Source organism: Pseudopipra pipra, chromosome 4, assembly GCF_036250125.1.
Source record: "Pseudopipra pipra isolate bDixPip1 chromosome 4, bDixPip1.hap1, whole genome shotgun sequence".
Taxonomy (NCBI): domain Eukaryota; kingdom Metazoa; phylum Chordata; class Aves; order Passeriformes; family Pipridae; genus Pseudopipra; species Pseudopipra pipra.
This window is the reverse complement of record NC_087552.1, coordinates 22,496,215-22,517,082: the sequence shown is the minus strand read 5'-3', so window position 1 is coordinate 22,517,082 and position 20,868 is coordinate 22,496,215. Positions and strand designations below refer to the sequence as shown.

Genomic DNA, 20,868 nt, shown 5'->3' with positions numbered 1-20,868 from the left:
GAACAATTAGGCTGAGTTTAACTTAGTTATGTTAATTAATTAGACAATCAAAGAGAAACATTTGTTTGTAGCTGTGCTACAGATGTGGATGATAAAGTCAAGCAATAAATTCAGGCCTCAGAGGTGGCAGTGAGGGAGAAAAAGAGAATGATTGCTCTTCAGGAGTTCAGGGATAACTTACATGTAGGGTAAATTATATCCCTAAATCCAGTGTCTCTATTTGGGATGATAAATTCAATAGAATAGTGACTTTAAATCCCAAGCTTTAATAGTAATCTTTTAATTCCTCAATGAAAATCAGGTTTAGGAGGTTCAGTGTTTTTGTATAGATTCTCTCTTTTTTGACAATTACAGAAAACTTTTTTTAAAGAACAGAAAAATCACCACTCAGACCTTAAACACAGCACCCTGGCTGAATATGTGAGAGGAACAAAAAGTTAAATTCAGCGGCCTGTTTACAACGAAGTGGTTGTCTTAGCCCAGCTGTTAATCATTTTATGTTTACGCCCCTTCATTAGGAGAGTACTGAATGGGCACCAAGGCAGATTTTCTCTGCAATTATGAGGGTGGATTCCATGGCTTTAAGTCGATACTTACTTCAGGATAGAAATTATATGGAGCTAGGACACACTGCTGTGTTGTACTCATTTATGAGGGTCTTATACTTGCTCTAAATATACAAATGCTAAAAAAAAAGCTAGAATGTACTTTACAAATGGAAAAGCAAAAGCAAAACAGAATGTTTTGAATTATTTTCCTGCTCAGCTGTATTCTCTTTGTCCCTTAGCACAGACAGAAAAACTTCCTAGCCAGAAGGCTTTACAGAAAATATTAAGTGAAGAAAAAGTTACTTGCATTTGAGGTCAGAGGAACTGATCGCTGCTGGGATTTACAACACAAACTGGAACCTTATATGCTTCTACTGTGTTTGGAAAAATACCATGTTCAGTTTGGGCCCCCCACATCAAGAAAGACATTGAGGTGCTGGAGCGTGTCCAGAGAAGGGCAACAGAGCTGGTGAAGGGTCTGGAGCACGAGTCCTACGAGGAGCAGCTGAGGGAGCTGGGGTTGTTCAGCCTGGAGAAAAGGAGGCTCAGGGGGACATTATCACTCTCTACAATGATCTGAAAGGAGGTTGTGGCAAGGTGGGCGTCAGCCTCTTCTCCCAAGAAACAAGAGGAAATGGCCTCAAATTGTACCAGGAGCAGATTGCATTGGATATCAGGAAAAATTTCTCCACTGAAAGGGTTGTCAAACATTGGAACAGGCTGCCCAGGGAAATGGTTGAGTCACCATCACTCAACCATTTAAAAGATGTAGATGTGGCACGTCAGGACTTGGTTTAGCAGAGGACTTGGCAATACTGAGTTAATGGTTGGGCCTGATGAACTCAGAGGTCTTTTCCAACATAAATGATTCTATGATTCTATGAAGAGAGTTTTGAAATTAGGTAATTATAGAGGTGGTTAGAATTCATAAAGCATATGAAAATGACCTCTGTGTCTACTCATCAGAAATTTCTGAACACACTGGAATATAATACTTTAATATTGACACTCTGTATTCATTAAATAGGATTCTGCATTCATTAAATTTTCCATTTTTCTCTACTGAAAATAGAGAGAGAGAAAAAAAACAGAAGCAAGAAACGAAGCTCACTTGTGGGCAAGACTGTCAATCTGAGCTTGACACTGACTCTAGAAACAGTGGACAGGCACATTAAATGATTTACATAGCCCAAGCAGAGCTTTGGCAATCTCAGGAAGTAAATAGTCATTGTGACACTTCAAAAATTCCTATTACCTGTAAAGGCTAAGAAACTGCTCCTAAAACTGAAATTCACTCTTATTACTAGATATCTCAACTCTCTTCCAATGGCTGATGGATGACTAAGCACAGTCATTATAACCAACAAGAAGTCTCATAAACCATAACCAAAACATTTTCAAGAACAGGATGCTATTGTAATGGTGTTAGCTTTAATCTCCTTCTCCTTGACTCATAAAATAATTACAGCTCCCTCCTTTTAAATATTAGCCATTTCGCATTTCCTTACCCAAAAGATTTCAGTGAACTATGCAGGCCCAAATACTTAATTTCCTCAAGTGCTTTATTGACCACTGTGTTGGGGATTTTCTTTGGATAAGAACAGCCCAACAGCTTGTTATTTTTTAATTGAACAGCAATGTACATAACTTCATGTTAGAATCAATGACCAAAATTTAATTAAAACATTTCACTCTCTCATTACAGAAATTCTCCCACTAGCAAGTTATAAAAGTTGCTGCAAAACACAACACAACCTCCTGTCCTTAATGACACTAAAGCAAAGATGAAGGTTTCAAATCTAAAAAGTCTTGCATAATTAAATACTACACATTCAATATACTGTTGTGCCAATGGGCTGTGTAACAGTATTGGCACCGAAAATCACTGTTCTCAGATCCTGTGCTTTTCAAACTGATTAGAAAGCCAGTTGTACTAACAGAAAAGTTGCTTTGTCTGCAGCAAGAAGCTAGTTCACATCCAAGAAACTGAATACAATATTGAGGGTATTTTACATGTGGCCTTTATCTACCAGTGTTCTTATGCACATGCATCACCTGTCACTTTTTTGGTGATAGTTTTAAGGTCATCTTCAACAAGACATGAAGTTTGTTCTTTCAGTGGCAATACTTTAAACAGTAGCTTTTTCTCCTGAATGAAATGGTAGTTTCTGACTTTATTATGCTCTTTAGTTTAGAGCTATTTAGAAGAAAAAAACAAAAAATGTTAGCCCCTCATTCCCAATTCCTCCCATTGCCCCGCAACGGGAATAAGACATCTTTCAAAGCGATCTATGGCAATGGTCTATTAAGATGCTGCCAAGCTTTGTGTATTGATTTTAATTCACAATAACTTAATTCAGGTAATAGCTCTTTCTGAACCATGATAGTTATATGATAGGAATATGGATTGAGATTGGAATTGATTGGAGTGTTTTAGAGTATGTCTGAACAGAACAATGGTAGCTTTAATGTAGCTAGTTCAGGTACTTGAATTAACAAGAGTGTAGTATGGGTATATTAACCTGCTGGGAGCTGCATTATACCTCTGCCAGCAGCCTTGTAAGAGGTCCTGTTCATAAGGAACACTGTCATGCAGTTCACCTCCTTTTCTGTCTTGCATAGTATGGAAGGATAATTACAATCAGAGTAAGAACTTCTTTCTTTTTAAAAGTCAGATTTCCTGTGTGTTCTGTGAACTATATGAATTGCTCTGGAGTACAAATATGCCCAGAGCAGAAGGGTAAGGGTCAGTGAGAAGATAAGAGCTAAGGAGCCCTGAGAGGTAGCCCTTGACATATAGATGAGTTAAAAACTAGTCCTATCAGGTTTTGCATTGCACCTACCTTGCTGTCAAGCTGTGTCCCCAGCCAGGTCCCAAAACACTTGAATTGCTTGATATTCACTTCATGTAGTACATAGTACCTGCTACTTTAAAAAAATGGATTGCACATAAACCAGCTATTAAAAAAGGCCTGTGCCTAGTCAAGAGCAATTTAAATTTGGCCCTTGTACAGGTGTAGTGGGGGGAAGAGTTGTAGAAAGACAGGCTCTGTCTGTATCAAGAAATATTAGTTTCTGCTGCTATAGTAATGATTTCAATTACAACTATTTTGAGGAAATCTCATCATAGTACAGTACCACTTGAGAAAAAAAAAATAAGTATTTTCCAAGAGAAACCCAAATTCAGATGTTTGCAGAGAAAAATTGAAAGGGAGTACTAGAGGGGGAGGAGGGTACCCACACCAAATTTCTGGCAAAGCAAGGAATACCTAATCAAGGCACACATTGCCCTGATAGGTCCTTGTGCACCAGTTAGGGTGCTCAGTTATCAACACTGAACAGTTACAAGGGAACAGTTTAAATGGCTCCTGTCCTCATTTTCTACTTAGTAAAGTAACCCTAAACAGGGGTGGCAATCCTCAGAAGAGAAGTAGGGCAGATGGCTGAGAATAGGATGCAATTCAGGAATCTTATTTTTTTCTATCTCTATTTATGGGTCATCATTTTCAGCCCAAGGAAGAAATGCACAAATTCCACTCCTCTCTGCTTCTTTGTTTTAATACTGTCACTTTCTCTACAATGATAAAACAAACTTTTTAGGAGGGCCTTTTTGCACTAGGACAAGAGGTAGGGTTTTAAACCAAAAGAAGGTAGATTCAGACCAGATATAAGTAAGAAATATTTTATAATGAAGGTGGTGAAACACTGGAACAGGTTGCCCAGAGAGGTGGTGGATGCCCCATCCCTGGAAACATTCAAGATCAGGTCGGATGGAGCTCTGAGAAACTTGGCCTATTTGAAGACTCCCCTGCTCATCATGCGGCTTTTCTGACATTCAAACTCCAGTGCATAAATCAAAAAAGGATTTATCCCTTTCAGGTAAATGAGTGAAATATGTGTGCACAAAACACATACCACATACCACAACTGATGAAGACAGCCAGGTAATGTTTCTTAACCTTACCACCTCCTGAGGCATTTCTGCTGCCGTAAGAAAGTCACTATGGGGCACTATAGTCCAATATACCAATAAGGATGATAACACAGAGCAATATGTAATTAAATTAAAATTATTTTTCTTAAAAGATTATAGGCACTGGTTCAGAGAAAGCACATCCTGATGGGATGAAAAAGTCTTTACAGAAGTCTACACCATTCAGTTGTGAAAATGGGGAATGGGATCAGGACTACATGAGAAAAGTGATCACCAAAAAAAAGGGAGAAAGTAGAAGAGGCATATCTATATTCTACACTATTATAAAATATTTATTCAATATTTTATGAGGTATCCTGCACATAATCTTTGCTGCAGTTGATCTTTATTTTAAAGTCATTCACTGATGTTTTAGTCCTGCCATTTTTTATCCTTTATCACTTTTTGAGTGTTTGTTCCTCTGTATATGCTTACATTGTCTTTTTTCGTCTTTCTTATGCCTGTCCTTTTCCCAATCACCCTGAAAGCTACTCCAGCTTCTTTTTTTTACTTTATTTAAACCAGAGTTGGAAGTCAAATCCCAAAACAATTTCAGCTTTTAAAACCAGGCCTCAGTTTCATAGCTTACTTTTCATCTTCTCTCTGAGTGGTAAGTTCAATAGAAAAAGGTACAAAAGATGCACACCGCCTGCCAGCTCATGTCCCTAAAGACATTGTCTGCTTTCAAGTTTCTTTTTTCCTAATCTGGGCAACAAATGCTCATGAATTTAATGCCAACTACTGAGAATTGAACTAGTCCACATATGATAACATTTTCCATGGTGCAAATGATGGTGGTTTTTGTTTCTTTCGGTTTTCTTTTTGCTATGCTTATATACCCTTTTGCCAGTCCTCTCATTACATCATGTCTCACTGTGCCCACCTGGAGTCAAAGGTACCAAAATGCAGCTTCATGCAAGTAACCTATAGGTAATAACTCTCAACAAATAGTGAATAGGGATGTATGGCGAAGAATAATTCAGCATGGTTTGCTATTATCTTTCTTTCCTTCACACTATCTGTATTTTTAGAACCCTCCAGATATGAAAATACATTCCTGGTTGGGAGCTGTATCAAATTTTCATGTAAAGTCACAAATATCTTTTGCACCATTAGGATATTATACTTTATGCCTTTTCAGAAAAGGCTCTGTACTTTTCAGTCAAGGTGTTAATGCTTTAAAATGGGTCAAACTTTTGCTGTTTTTGAACAACAGGGGATTTTTTAGAAACACGATTTTGCAAATACCTGCTGGCCTATTCATTGTCAAACAGGACAAATCTCATTCCATTTCTAATGGTTTATCATTCATATGAATAATTCATTAATTGTCACAGCTAGTAAAAGGATATTATGAGAATATCTGCTTTATTCTAGGTGTCTTTCAATAAAAGTGAACAGCTGAAAAAGAGGAAGATAAACTGAAATTACCAAAATGGATATATAGCTAAATTTTTTCTGGGCAATTGTTCATTCAAGACACTCTGAATTTGTTTGGAAGTATTATACTGACCTTTGATTGAGCTACATTTCAGAAACTCAGATTACATTTCAGAAATTCACCAGCAAGTCACTTGAACTCAAGAGCAACTTGTCAAACAGAAAGTTCAAACTTCAGCTGCATGTGTGGAAGCAGTCCAAGACAGAGACATCTGATATTTAAGTAAGAAAAAATAAACCTTTTCTAGAAGTGTGGAAAGTGCAATACTAATCCAACTCGGATTCAAATGTTGAATCACATGTAGACAAACATGACTATAGTTCCCCTCAGAATAAACCACACAGAAATATTTTTATTACTATTTATGCAAAGGGGAGAACTCATATTAACTGCAGAGGAGTCAGGATTCCTTGCCGAATGAAACCAGATGATTTCCAATTTGGGGCCATACTGTATTCTGTCATATTCACAAATAGATTATGTTTTGGATCTGCAGATATGTAGCCCATAATTACTAAATTTATCTAGGGAGATGGATGCGGATGATGGGAATTGTTCAGCACTTGCTTATTGAAAGACTGCTTTGGGAAATTAGTCACAATCATTTATCATTTCCAGATTCCAGAATGTTTCATTTCATAGTGAGTATAATGCAGTATAAACCCAGGTGTTGCAATTTGCTATCCTCTCAAAATCTACTGCAATTTTTAGAACAAGTCCTTCTCAACCTGAAGGCATAACAAAATGAAATTGGAAAAGAAGGGTTGCTACCCAGAAAGACATGAGAGATTTGAAGTGTTAACAAAAAAAATAACAAATTATTTTTAAGTTCTCAAATCTCAACGAAAAAGAAACCTATAGATATTCAAAGGTATTATCTGATTTTAACACAAGCCTTCCTGTTTCTCCAGATCAAAATCATACTGTTAGAAACCGGCAGAATTAATAACAATAACTAATCATTCATAGTCTGTATAGATTCTTGTAATAGAAATATACTGACTTAATTGAAGAACTGGGAGAAAGATGAAAAAGAAAGCATAATAAAGATAAACAGTAAAATAAAGTTAACTGGTGAAATCCCTCCTGTACTCATGTCAAAGGCAAAATCACACATCTTTATCACACAGGTAAAATATAAATCTTCAGTTTTGTCCAGTTTTGTCCTATCCAGCACATATAAAACTAGTGAGGAGACTGAGCTGCCATGTGCTTTGTGTTGAAATTAAAATGTTTGTCTTTATTATTAACATTAATATTTACTATATTAATACAGTATATTATTATTTATTATCCTATCAGCATAACTAATTACTTTTTTCTATCTTTGCAAGTTGCTAAATATTCATGCTATAATGACTTGAAAGAAGAATGCTCTCTGGCAACTAACTAAAATAACTGGGGATAAATCAGTAAGAGTGGAGAGAGAGGGAAGAAAAAGAACCAAAAAAATTCCAACATCCTAATTTGAATTTATTTTTCTATGCAACATCCGCAGATCATTTTTGTCAACAGTACATAATTATACTGAATCAATTAATATAAGTATCACGCAAAACAAAGACCAGCCACTGCCCCCATGATAGTATTTCGATGAACATGCAATGTTCACCCCTTACTACTTTTTCTGTGCATTCATCCCTCTTATTCGGTTGGTTTTTTGTTGTTGTGGTTTGGTTTGGTGTTGTTTTGGGGTTTTTGGAGTTTTTTGTTTATTTGTTTGTTTGGCTGGTTTGTTTTGTCTTGGAGATATTATCACAGGAAGTTCTTTAGTATACTAAATGCCATAAACAGACTAGGTACCCTGACAGATAATAGCTTTTAAAGGCCCATAAAATAACAGGAGGGGTACAAAACTGCTCTGGTGGTTTCACTTTCCATCCCTAACTGAGCCTCTTCCTTCATTGTGAATTGTCACCAATGCAAACCGTGAAAACTCGTCTTGTTCTTTATAAGCAAGCGGTCAGGCCCTCAGACACTGAACTGGAACTTAAAAACAGGAGCAGATAGTATCAAAAGGGAAATAACTCAATATAACCTTTACAGTTCTGCAGCCCTGAGTCAAATTTGTATTTGGGTATTGTTCTAAAGAGAGATAAAAATGTCTCGTATTAATTCCTTCTTCTTTGTTATGTTTTTCCACTCTAACAACTCCTTGAGCAACCTAAGTTTAAGGCAGGGAATACACTGGCCTCATAACATGAAGTGCTTTCCTCTTCTGGCAGACATTGTCTGTTCAGTTTTAAACCAAAAACTTTACTGCAGCTGCTAAATGCAGGATGTCCACAAAGGGGATGAACCTGGCTGAAGAAAAGCCAGGAGGAGACAGTAGATGTTTTACCAAACTTATGTTACTCACCTTAATTTGACCTTGAATATTTTCCAAGTGCAACAACTTGTTTGTAATTGGAATGGAATCATTTAGAGTTTCAGCTAGGTAACTTTAGCTAACAGGGCAGTTGAAGTTGCCCTTTATCAGTTCATACATTTGTGTTAACTAATTTAGAATGTATTTGTGGAAGAAACGGGTTCTAATGTGTTTGATTCACTCTGAAATGAGCTGTACTGAAAAATAATTGTATTTTGTGGAAAATGCTCCATTGTTCCAGTATTGATAAGCTTAAGTTGGACACTCCAACACCAACTAATTTCTTGGTAGAATGGTGTACTTAATAAAAAGATGAGGCAAGAGGAAGAAAATACATTCTTGCTAGTGCAGAAAGCTGAGGATCTCCTTACCAGCACTGTCACCACACGCAGAACCACTCCTCGCATGTTATTCTCCAACTTTCTGTCTGTTAGTGACCCATTCAGACCAGTGACAGGATTCCAGCAGCCGAGCTAAAAGAGAAAACATAAATAATTTCCTCATTGCCCATAAAAGTTTGCTAATCATTCCTCTTAGGTGGCTTTAAGCAGAAACATATGTAATAAACAGAACCACCCTCTGGAATCAAGGGGATGGAAAACAGGGAAGGGTTTGTGCGCAGATTAATATTTAAATTGAAAATTAAGCAATTAGAGATATCAGTTTGCACTTTTAAATACCCGTGTGCAATGGATGACAGTATCCAGGATTTGGGGTTATATGCATTGCTTTAGAACAGCTCAGGAAGGACTTCTACATTACTGAAAAACATTTAAAAAGTACTATGGCTATAACAATACTTCTACCTTACTTTCAGTTATACACTAATGAAAAAAATAATAGCTACCATAATTTTAGCATGCTGTCAGCTTCAGCCCATCTTTCCTAGTGGAACTCTGACAGAAGGAATTACACTAGTTTTAATTAAAGCTTATACTATTACTAATTGCTAATGAAACAGCAGTGATTTAAATCCAGGTTAAAAACCACATTTAAAGATGACTGAAAGAGCATCGGATAAGCACATCATAATATTGAGAAAGAAATGCAATAGATAATGCAGAAAAGAAATTCAGCTATGGCATTGTTTGCATTGGTGTTACAGTATTTCTTGGGCTTCTGTCAATGGAAGCTTTTGCTCAGGAATCTCTTTAACTAACTGTCTTTCAATCCGAGCTTAGTAGATAGTGACTTGTAATTTAGCTTTTCTGAAAACATAACTTGCCTACATTTTTATATGTTGGTAGATGCTTATCTTGGGTACAGAGAAAAAAATCCATCAATCACATATCCCTTAGCATCACATACAAACATAATCAGTTTTGGTTTTGAAATTCATTACCCCACACAGCTGGCCTGTACAATTACCAGTGTTAAATCCAAAATCCAAAAGAAAGAGAATGACTGACTTCAGAGGACTTTAAAGCAGAGTCTTAATTATGGCCAATGCCTGTGTAAAGCTGTTACACAGCCAAAGAAATAGACACCTGCAAGTACAAGTTCTTGCTCTGAATTGCCTTCTCCATGGACCTTGCATGAAGTCTTTCCAGGGATGCTCATCCTCTGACTCAGGTAGCTACCCTAAGCCTCTAAACCCAGGTGGTTTTCATGTCCCTATTTAAAGGAACAAAAGGTCTTGCTCCCTCTGAAAAACCAAGACTGACATCAGCAGGTTTCTGCTGGGTCCAGTGGCCTCTACTAAGACTACTCTCTTGGAGAATTCAATCCTGTAGAGAAATATAAACTGTAAAACACCTAAAACATTTATGCAATTTGACACAGAGTCACAGAAATGGCAATCTCAAACCATCTGAAAGGGTCTGTAAAGAAGGGTACTACCTTTGCTGACTGTGCTAGGACAGAAATTTACAGAAATCATTATTTTCAGTTCTTCATGTGAAAAGTCTCTCTATATGTGTTTCACAGATCTTTCAAAGTGAAACAGAAAACAAGGAACAAATTTTAAGTAAACATATTTAACAATTTCATAAATGGATAATTTGAAATATTTGTTTTCTTCAATACAGCCATTACTTTAGAGCAACTTCCAAATTTTTTAATTTCAATATGTTCATATAAATTCTTTGAAGATACCTCCTTAAGAAATGAGTGTGTCAAAAAGTATAGAACACAAGTTTTCTGCAATGATATAGAAGTTAGGTTTGGCTCAATGATCTCAAGGGTCTTTTCCAATTTAAATGATTCCATAATTCTATGTAACCCAGAAGAAGATGGCCTCAAAACAATGAAGTAATTTCTCTCTGCCATTTTCAGAAGCACTCAGAGCTGTCTTAATTCTTGCCATTTTGAAGACAAGGTTATACTACAGTCAGAGAATGAGCAAGGATAATGATGAGTAATAACTGAATCAAGGATCTACTGGGTTCAGAAAACCATCAGAAATCATTGAAAGCAGCAACAGGATACAAGGAGGAATAAAAGTATGAGGCATCATATTAATTACTCATCTTTCCAATACCTATTTCTAAATAAAAGCACAAATAATCACTTCTTGGTTTCCTCACTTCATGTTCCTATCTGATCACAAAGACCACCAACAAATCACACTAGCCATCTCTGCTTCCTCTGTACCTCCACGGTGTATCTGTTCACACATGTTCACAGTGGTATGGATGGACTGCTGACATGTTCCAGGTCCTCATCACTCCTCTGGCAGAGCAACACCTTGAGAAGAATAACCTAATTGCTGAAGTGTATTACCTGTAATAATGCAGTGAAATGTAGCAAATGTACTTGAAGTATGTGCACTGTACACTGTATGTGATGAACCACTGCCATCCTATAAAGCAAAGCATTTGACAGTCTATGTTTTCCACACTGAAAATATTGAAAACAGCATTCAAGTTCAGAAGAAAACTGCATTAAATTAATTTGGCGATTGTCATTCTTAGTCACACAAAGAAACTAATTAGAGCTTAGATCCAATTAGCATATCCAAATGTGCTGGATGTATAATTACTGCAGAAATGGTGCTGCTTTTGCCAGAATTAAAACCCTAGGAAGTTACTGAAGAGCCTTTGTATGCTTTTGAGGTTAAAGTCCATTTTTAATTATGTACATTATTGTGCACGTATTTATATAATTAAATTTTTAGCCCGACCTATTCTACCTTTTTAAAGATAAAAAACCCCACCAACATAAGTGATTCCTGGAAATTCAGCATGGCACTGATTTTCCTTTAAAAAGGCACTTTTTACTTTCAATTATTGTTCATTTAATTTTCCATTCAATTGTTCCTTTACACAGCACAGTCATGGCAAAGACAAATGTGCAGTGTCTTGCCAACAAAGTTGAAATTGATTTTGAGTGGGAGCTGCTTACTGTTATTGGGAGAAAACAAATCAACATTTATTGATGACAATTTGAGCTTGTCATTGCAGCATGGAGCAAATGTAACTATTGCTGAAGCAGCGAGATAGGGGTGATATGAAGCTATCTCTTCAGCTTTATGTCTCACTTAACTGCTTCTGCAAAACATTTGCTGCTTTTGCATTTTCTTTCTTTTTCTTTTGTCCTGTCTCTGATAGCTCAAATGAGAGAACAGATCAGACACTAACAGAATCTCACATTAACTCTGGTGGATTTCTGTCGATTGGTGATGGGAACTCTCTATTGGGCCCTGTGCTTGTCATCTTTATACCATATGAACTTTGTCATTTATAGTGCTTTGTACTTCTGTTGTCGTTTCTTTTATTTATTCTAATGACAACTTTCATTCTGCTAGATTTGATATAATGTGATGAAGATGGAAAAGTTGTCAGTCTTCTATTTCCTTTGATATCTACTTTACGATCTCTTTCTGGTCATCCCACCTCCCAGCCGGTTATCCCCACTGTCATCATTATTGGAATGGGCTTTGCTCTCCTGTTTTGCTGGCAGAGCCAAAAATTTACCTCTCTTCTTTATTAGAAATTTTTGCCTATATAAACAATGCATTAAGGAAGCTCTTCAATTTGTATATCAATATTAAAATAGGAAAAATCTATTTCATGTGTATTTGCAATTTCCAGGCACTGATTTATAGGGAACTTGGAATGCTAAAATCTATATTGCCTTTACGACAGAGCTTACAGACAGTTTTTCTCCCCTACTTCCTATGAAATCAGTGAACTCTGAAGAATAATTGAGAGCTTTTCCTTTCATTTCTGGCAGACTAAAAAGTAGATTAAAACTGTGTCAATTAATCAAGAAAAATAAATTGGCCTGGTATGATCACAGTTGAGGACAATCACAGAAAATAAGTAAAACCCAAATACTGATAAAAATGCATAACTTAAGTGCTTGTCACTACATCAAAGCATAGAGTGTTCTGTTACTTCAATTAATACAGGAAATGTACAGGAACCGGTTCATCCAGCATTGCAGTGCAACCACCTCTGAACTCAGACTGCATCACAGCAATACTACTAACAGTCAAGAGCAGAAAGCACTCTAGAGAAGCTGCAGTGGAAATCTGAAAGATAAAACAATGTTACATCTGCAATTGAAATCTATAAGGACACCGGGATTAGTGACTCCTTTTTCCTTTATTTCCCTGGCATTTAAAGAAACAAAACAAACAAACAAACAAATAAAACCCAAAAGAACAATATCTTGGGTTTAGTATGGGCAGCCTGACAAAACATTTCCAGTGGAAATGCCCACCACAGAGCACTGTTGAGGAGCTGTTCCATTAACAGCTTGTAGAGAGCTGGGTATTCACAGAAATACCAGCCTCCTTGCCACATATTCTTCACAAACTCCTTCCTCAATTTTCACCCAGGTCCAATCTGCTTTAAGAACTGACTTTTACCAAGATGTGACTTCAACAGAAGAAATGTGCGTCAATAATCCCCTTTTCCATCCCAAAGCATAATAATTCACACAAATGAAAAAGACACCACAAAGCTGTCATGAAACAGCACTCAGCTAGAAGATTCTGAATTCCCAGGGGTGTTGGGAAGACTCAAAATAGGATGCACAAAAAAAAAAAAAAAAAGATTAAAAAAAAAGGGTTTAGTCAAACTTCAAGCAGGACAACATAGAAATTGTTTTGCAAAGAGTATTTCTGATGCGTTTTGTCAGCTGTTGTTTAATAGGACCAAAAGTAACTGGGAAATCAGAGACTAAATCCTATTGATGAAAGACTATGTCCTACAGAAGAAACACTGTAAAAGACACCATTTAGTGGTCAATCTGATACGGTCAGTTATGTAAAATTTAGTCAGACACTCTGTCACCTGGCTAAAAAGTCCTTTCAGTTCAGCTCTCTAGCCAGCAAACAACAGTTGGTCAACCAAATCTGCAAAAATTCTGATGGCCAGAGATTTACTAAGGGTCTCTGCACCCTTGGACTTGATTAAAGAATCAAGGATCAGTTTTGTTCTTCACACCAATTTCCTAATACAATGGGTTAGCAAGAAAGCTTTCTGTGTTTAACTGCTACCTTCATTGGAGCCTAGGTAATAGTAAGCAAATAATAAGGTGTTAAAATCAATAGAAAATACAGTGTTCAACAAATTGGATAATGTATAGCAGCACTTGTTTCTCCTACATTCTTTGTGGTGAAATCTATATAGTTCTGTGCATTCAGTAATTATTTTGTACAGTATGTTTTATTGCTTTAATTTGTCTCTGGACTAGAAGGAATGCCTGCCCCTGGAGTTGCCCTGTTATTTTCAAGCTGTTAGGAGAATTTGAATACCCAAGTTTAGTTTTATATCCATAGGGCTAAGGGTTATATTGCAGCAGCCAAGGTGGGCTATTTGTTTTATTAACTGATCACAGACACAAGTGCAAGTGATCTAACCAAGAATTTCTTTCCTCAAAACCAAAGCACATGGCAGAATAAGGCTGCACAGAGTTAATAAAATATTTTGCTTTGGGCTCTGCCTAAATTTCCTTTTCTTATTGAACTGAAATAAAGAAGCTAATGGAAAGTTACCTGCTGGTAACCTGCTGTTTGTTTGCCTACTAGCTCCTGACTCAATGTTTTCTCAAGGACCCACATTGGTGCCAGAAGTTATAATTGGATGTTTTAGATCACTGACAAATGTTGAATATATGAGGAAAACAGGATAGACTCCATAGCTGTTCTCACACTGCATGCTCTGCTCACAAAGCTCATACTGAGTGCTTAGGCCAAGCTTCTAGAGGATCACTAATGGTATGATTTTTGAAATGTATAGTAAATCACCAGGTTTCAAAGAAAATGAACCATTTCCCCAAGCCAGTGGTGTTATTCTAATGATCTCTCACTTTTCCCCTGCTTCATCTCTAGCTTACTTTCTCTATTATTACTTTCCCTTTCATTTGAAATTTGGTGGTTTTAATTTATCATTTCCCACTTCTAAGTGTCATCTCTTTTATCTTTGGAAAATACCCCTTTTCCTTATTTAGTCCTCTCTGTGAATTCAGTGCTCCCAGCAGCTCCCTAACCTGTGGTTATCTTCCTCTTTCCTATATTGCCATTTTTCTGTGCACTCTGAGTGTACTTTCTTTCCTCTTTACTTTTTTTCCCCTTGATCTTCCTTGCTGTTTCCTGAGCCTTTTTAAATTTTTTTTTGGTTTTGTTTGTTTAGGGTTTGGGTTGGTCAAGGGACCTCACTTTTTACTTCATCCAGCTTTGACTCATCTTTCAAATCACTTTGGGTCTTTTCCCCATTCTCTTTACCCTTGGAACTCATTTTCTCTCAGTCAGTCCCCTCAGGAAAACTTCCCTCCAACTCCTCCTTCTCCTATTGTGTTATGAGGGAGATGGGACTTAACAAAATAAATTACTGTATAGTCATGCTTCTTTTGCTTTCACCTTTCATGTTTTTTTTTTGCACTCCTGTCCCCTGAAATCCTTACACAACTCTGAAGAAAAGGCCTAGAAGAGGATAATAATGAGTCAGATGGTGATCTCTTTTCCCACTGTCTCCATATTTCAGTTAAAGTCAAATACTCGGAAAAGCCTGTTCTTTGACCCAATACTGACCTCCCCCCTTTGGTATCAAAGTTCTTCATACTCCCAGAGTAAAACTCATAAATATCACTTTCATTTCACATTGAAACCTTGCTGTCTGAATTATTTCAGGGAAATTGATAATACCAAACAAGTTCAGGTTTATGTACAGTTTAAATACATCACTTTGATTTTTAATTGCAAATTCTTGTCTCCTTTCTCTTTAAGTATATTAAAGAGTTTAAAAGGATTTATTTTATCTAAGTCAGGTAACACCTGAAAAACCCCAAAAACCTTAAAATCAGGTTTTATAATTGAACTTGGTCCATTTTCCAACCACTACATCTTTATGAAATCAAAAAGAAAAATACTCCAGGTTACTATTCCAGTTTGTATTAGGTCACAATATATAAGCTTTTCGTATCATAGTAAATCCTTTCATCAAACCTATTCAATGACAAGCAATGAAAAATATTGTTTTCCACTGTGTTGCATGAAGCTCCCTTTCTACTGATAGCAAGAAAACACACACGGCACATTTCAGCTTCTCATCAGTTCCCTGGGAGTATACAAATATTCTTCAGCAGACTGCCAGCTTTCCCTTCAGCTTAGGAAGGTGCTTTTTCAGGATTTGAATTTTCAGAAAGGTTTGTCAAAGTGGAATATCAACAAACCCCATTTGCTGTTGCAGAGCTCAAAAATTCTGGGGGGAGCATTCCAGAACGAAATCAAAATTGCAAGAGTTTCACTTGGAGAGAAGTGAGTTTACGGAGCAGGATACTGGATAAACCCAGTCCAGTAAACCACATAAGTGAATCCTTCAGAGCAGAGTAAACTGAGCTATGCTGAATGCCCTGTTTCTGCAGCAGACTGCTGCCAGTGCTGAGCTCCTTGGGTACCTCCACACTGCATTGCAGTCAGCCCTGTGAGCACGTATTCTGAGAAGCACCTTGGCTTTTTTTTCTGCAATGAAATCTCCTTTCAATATAATCACTGAATTAGCAGTCTGAGAGTCAGTTTTTTAAGTAAATCCACATGGAGAATTGTGTACTGGATTCATCACTCTCCAAGAAAAAGAATAGCTCGTGTATAGTTCCACCCCAGGAGCTGCAATAGCAGAAGCAGTGGTACAAGTAGTGATTATACTAAAGCAATCTGTGTTTATTTTAAAGGCAGTTGACAGGGAACATGTGTTTAGGTATAGTATATGTGGGGCCCAATGAGGCTACAGAACATCTGGACTAATCTCAATGGCACCTCTTGAGCCCTATTTTTGAAGTGTAACAAGAATTGTCATACCATTGCTTGCACAGAAATGCATCAAGGAACTCTACATCTAGGTATCTTTTCATATGAAGTATGATGTTATGAAGTATAATTTTTTCAGGCATAGCATATGGGAATCTCCATTTTTCTTTGGCAGGCTAAAGGATTTTAAATGAAGCAATACTTCACCACTATTTACTCAAAGGTAGATTTGTTTAGTTAGTTAGCTACTGAATGCTCAATGACCAGTACTGCTGCTGTCATTTTCCTTATGAATGAAAAAAAGAGTTGCATTCACAGGAGTTGAGGAGAAGCCATATGAGGAGCAGCTGCAGTCACTTAGTTTGCTCAGCCTGGAAAAGAGAAGACTGAGGGGAGACCTTATTGCAGTCTACAGCTTCCTTGAGAGAGGAAGAAGAAGGGCAAGCACTGATCTCTTCTCTGTGGTGACCAGTGACAGGACATAAGGGAATGGCCCGAAGTTGTGTCATGGGAGGTTTAGGTTGGATATTAGAAGGTTCTTCACCCAGAGGGTGGTTGGGCACTGGAACAGGGTCCCCAGGGAAGTGGTCACAGCACCAAGCCTGACAGAGTTCAAGAAGTGTTTGGACAATTCTCTTGGGTGCATGGTGACACTTTTGGGGCTGTTCTGTGCAGTGCCAGGAGCTGGACTCAGTGATCCCTGTGGGTGCCTTCCAACTCAGCATATTCTGTGATTCTGTGACTTGGGGTAAAGGGTGGGAGATGTTCCTAGAATGCACACACCATAAAAATACATGTCCTGAAAACCTTGGAAATAGAACAACCTCATTTTATATTTTACTTACACTTAGCATCTTTGGCATTGCTACATAATTCTTAACTTCAACATGAAACACAAAATAAGAAAAAGACACAGAAAAACACCTTCTTTCCTTACTCAAGGCACTGATGTACTGACATGAAAACACTACCTCCAAATCCCAGATACAAAGTCAAAGAGTGGAAGCTGTGATAAGATAGTATTTTTATCCCAAAAGCTGTGGGCCCCTGTCTCCTCGACATGTTCAGCCTCTCATCACCAACATGACAAGCAAAGGAATTAGTATGTAGGAATTGTGAGAACATACACCAGTGTTCAGTAAAGACAATTTCTGTACCTCTAAGCATATTTATACCTGTCTAGAAACTGTTCAAAGTTACACAACATCAAAGTAGCTTACACTTTCTGTTGCTCAGCACAGCAGAGTTTGCCAGCTCCTTCTTAAAAGTAGTACAAAGAAAGATCTGACAAAAGTATCTCCTATTCATTCATGCTAGTGCAACATACCTCCCAAGCACAGGAGCTATAAAACAGTTGCTCACAAAGCATCAACATCAACAACTAAATATATACATATGAAAAAAAAAAAAAGAATAAAAAGGAAGAGAAAAAGAAATGTAGAAGCTGATGGAGCATGAGAAATTTGCATGAAAGGACAATTTAACTAATTTCCCGTTTAAATGTGCATATGTGAAGGCACTCTGGAGAGTGCCTAAAGAATGGAGAGCTTTGTTGAAAAGGGGCAAAGTTGTTACTCAAATATTGCTTTCAAGTGTCTCACTACAGAGAAACTAACACAACAATGCAGCAAGAGTAGCACTAGATGACAAACTGCTTTCCATTGATTCTCCACATTCACATGATGTTTAAATGGGAAACACAGAAGTAGAAACAATCTTTGCTTACACATAGATCAATACTCTGTTTCTAAAATCAAGGATTTATTCTCAGTGTTGGCAGAAAAAAAGAGGTCTGCTAAGTTGGATAAGTCACTTGATGATGGGTAGTAAATCAAAGCCTCATTTTGTCACTGATATGTTAGAAAATATTACTCCAGTATAACCCATGCTGACAGGGTGGGTAGCTAGAGAGTCACTAGCTTTCAGTGCATTATGGACCAGATATTACAAGTGATTTACTGGAACATATATTTTTGAGAGTTTGGTAGTAAAGAAAATAAGATTGTGGGGTGTTTTTTCCACTCTTTCAGCACAGAGCAGCTTTCTTAGGAATCAGAACTATCAAGGAAGAAATCAAAAAACTTAGCACAGCAGTGACCAAGCAGAATATTAGTACCAGGCCACAGCCGAGAACAAACAGCAGCTTCTTCTGAAGACTCTTTATTGACCATGATGCTTGAGGCAGTGGAGAACAGAAAGGTCAAGAATGAGTTTGAGGAGATGGTTGTGGCCAACAACCTGGATAACAAGAGATAACTTCTTCCCACTAAATTCAACTGCAATGAGAGCAGGTGTGTTCACCTAATGTCCTAAAGATCAGCACAGGGGCCAGGAGCATTGAGCACTGGGAAATCTTTGAGTTACTAGGTCATGGTCTGGTTCATATCAGGGGTCCCTCCCTCTATGGGGTCCAGATAACACTTTCTAAAATTTTTCCTGCAGATGATCTGCTGGAATACTTCCCTGTCAAGTGATCTAGCAATAAACTGTTACTGAAATTTCCTTTGTTCTAGAGGCCATGACAGAACTGCTATGCTGATAATGAAATGTTACACTGATAATGATCAAAAGCAGTTCTCTAACTACCAACACTATAACCTCACGTTCAGCATACACAATACATTCAGCTTCTTTCCTTTCTATATGCCACAGGGCGTTTGCTACATCATTAGGTAGCAGAAAGGCTGTCCCTAAATCAGCCCCATTCTCCTATGGCCATCTGATGATGCCTCCAGCGACTCTTCAGAGGCATCATCACCTCACCACCAGGAAAAGCGTAATTCTGATTGCCCACTGGTTTTTCCTGGGGGTGATGTTGTAGATCAATCACAGCTGAGAGTTGGCCTGTGCAAAACCTGTTTAAGATATCCATGTTACACTTGTGCACATTACACAGCATGCATGGCTTAAAGCAAGTTTGGAGCCCACTGTTTTTACTACTAATCAGTGTTCCACAGAAGAGGATCTAAACCCCAGAAGGGTCTGTTAGTAACCAGTTCAAAGGAGTCACACAGAATGGGTAATTCTGCATTAAAGAAACAGAGGCATGAGCGTGAGTAAATGTCGTATGCTGAAAGGAAATAAGGTTGGCAACTAAAGAAGGGCTCATATGAGTTCTATAACATTTTGCAAAAAAGTGACACATTTATATATGCCTATTATTTGCTACTGAAAAATTTTAAAAGCAACACAATAAAACAGCATTACAGCAGCAGGCTGTGTCTCTCTGGTGCATAAAAAACTTCTCTGAAAATTAGACACAAAGTTTCTAAAAAATTTTGGTAAAGTGGTAACAAATAAAATCCCTTCTGCTTTACCATCAGTTGGACAAAAACAAAGGTTAAAAAATTTTGATAAGGAAAAAGCTATGTTCTGCCCACCAAGACAAATATTTTTAGTAGATTGCTCTGGAGAAACTGAATGGTTGACAGCCTGAGTGATGTTATGAACTCATTGCTCCATGCAATGCAAGTATTTGCTCTTATTATGGTAAATAAGCTTGTTGGAACAATCCACATATCATAAACATTAAATAGCAAATGATATGCTGTAGAATACCTGAAGATTTAAATAAAAGATCCTTGCGGAAAATAGTAAACCATTAGTTTAAAATATGAATCGACACTTCTAATAAGCCCTCTCTAGAATAGCTGAATCACTAAAATACATTTTTATTACAAATGGAAATCACTGCTTTAATGACATTGGAATTTGCCACAAAAATAGATTAGCAATATATCTTAGTAATTAAAACTACAGAAACACATTATAAATCTGTCTTGCAAAGGATGAAAATTATATTTGGTAGTACACTATATTCCCACAATAGATCCTTTTTAGCATACACAATGCTGAAATTGTGTAAAGAAACTAAGAACTTTAAGTCACTGAGAACCTTCTTAGTTTGATATTGCAAAGATCCTTCTAAGGATCTATATTGGCATATATGGCAGTGATTATTTAACCAGCTAAGTAGTAATACTGTGCTTATAACTACAGTTTTTCTGGGATTTAATTTTAAGGGATAATACGTATTTTAAAATATGTATTTAAAAATCATCTTTCTATTTTAAAAGATCTACTACTTTTAAGAAAGGGAAAAATGTCTATCTTAATATTACATTAAGAAATCAGTAATTGGGTGCAAATTACCTTCTTGAGCACTTTACAGCTACTATATTTGCCCCAATCACTTGCTGCTTCCCACTTTCAGCAGCACCCACTTGATATGATTGTAAACTATCTGAGGTAGGAACTACATTACTGTATGCATTAGTTTCCTATATAATGGTGCTTTTTACTGTAATCATAATTAACATTAGAGACATAGCCGAAATCAAGTAT

At 37.1% G+C, this 20,868-nt stretch overlaps 1 protein-coding gene across 4 annotated transcripts in view; it reads right to left on the bottom strand.

Annotated features, from left to right (window-relative positions):
• The window catches only part of GRID2 (glutamate ionotropic receptor delta type subunit 2), a 695,953-nt gene that overhangs the window by 138,681 nt on the left and 536,404 nt on the right, over nucleotides 1-20,868 (bottom strand). For all 4 annotated transcript variants that reach the window (XR_010430019.1, XR_010430018.1, XM_064651918.1 and 1 more), the window contains exon 9: nucleotides 8,702-8,803. Coding sequence is in view for 2 of the 4 variants with exons in the window: in XM_064651918.1 (XP_064507988.1) it covers nucleotides 8,702-8,803 (102 nt within the window). In the remaining 2 variants the exon portion in view is untranslated. The remainder of the gene's footprint in view (nucleotides 1-8,701; nucleotides 8,804-20,868) is intronic.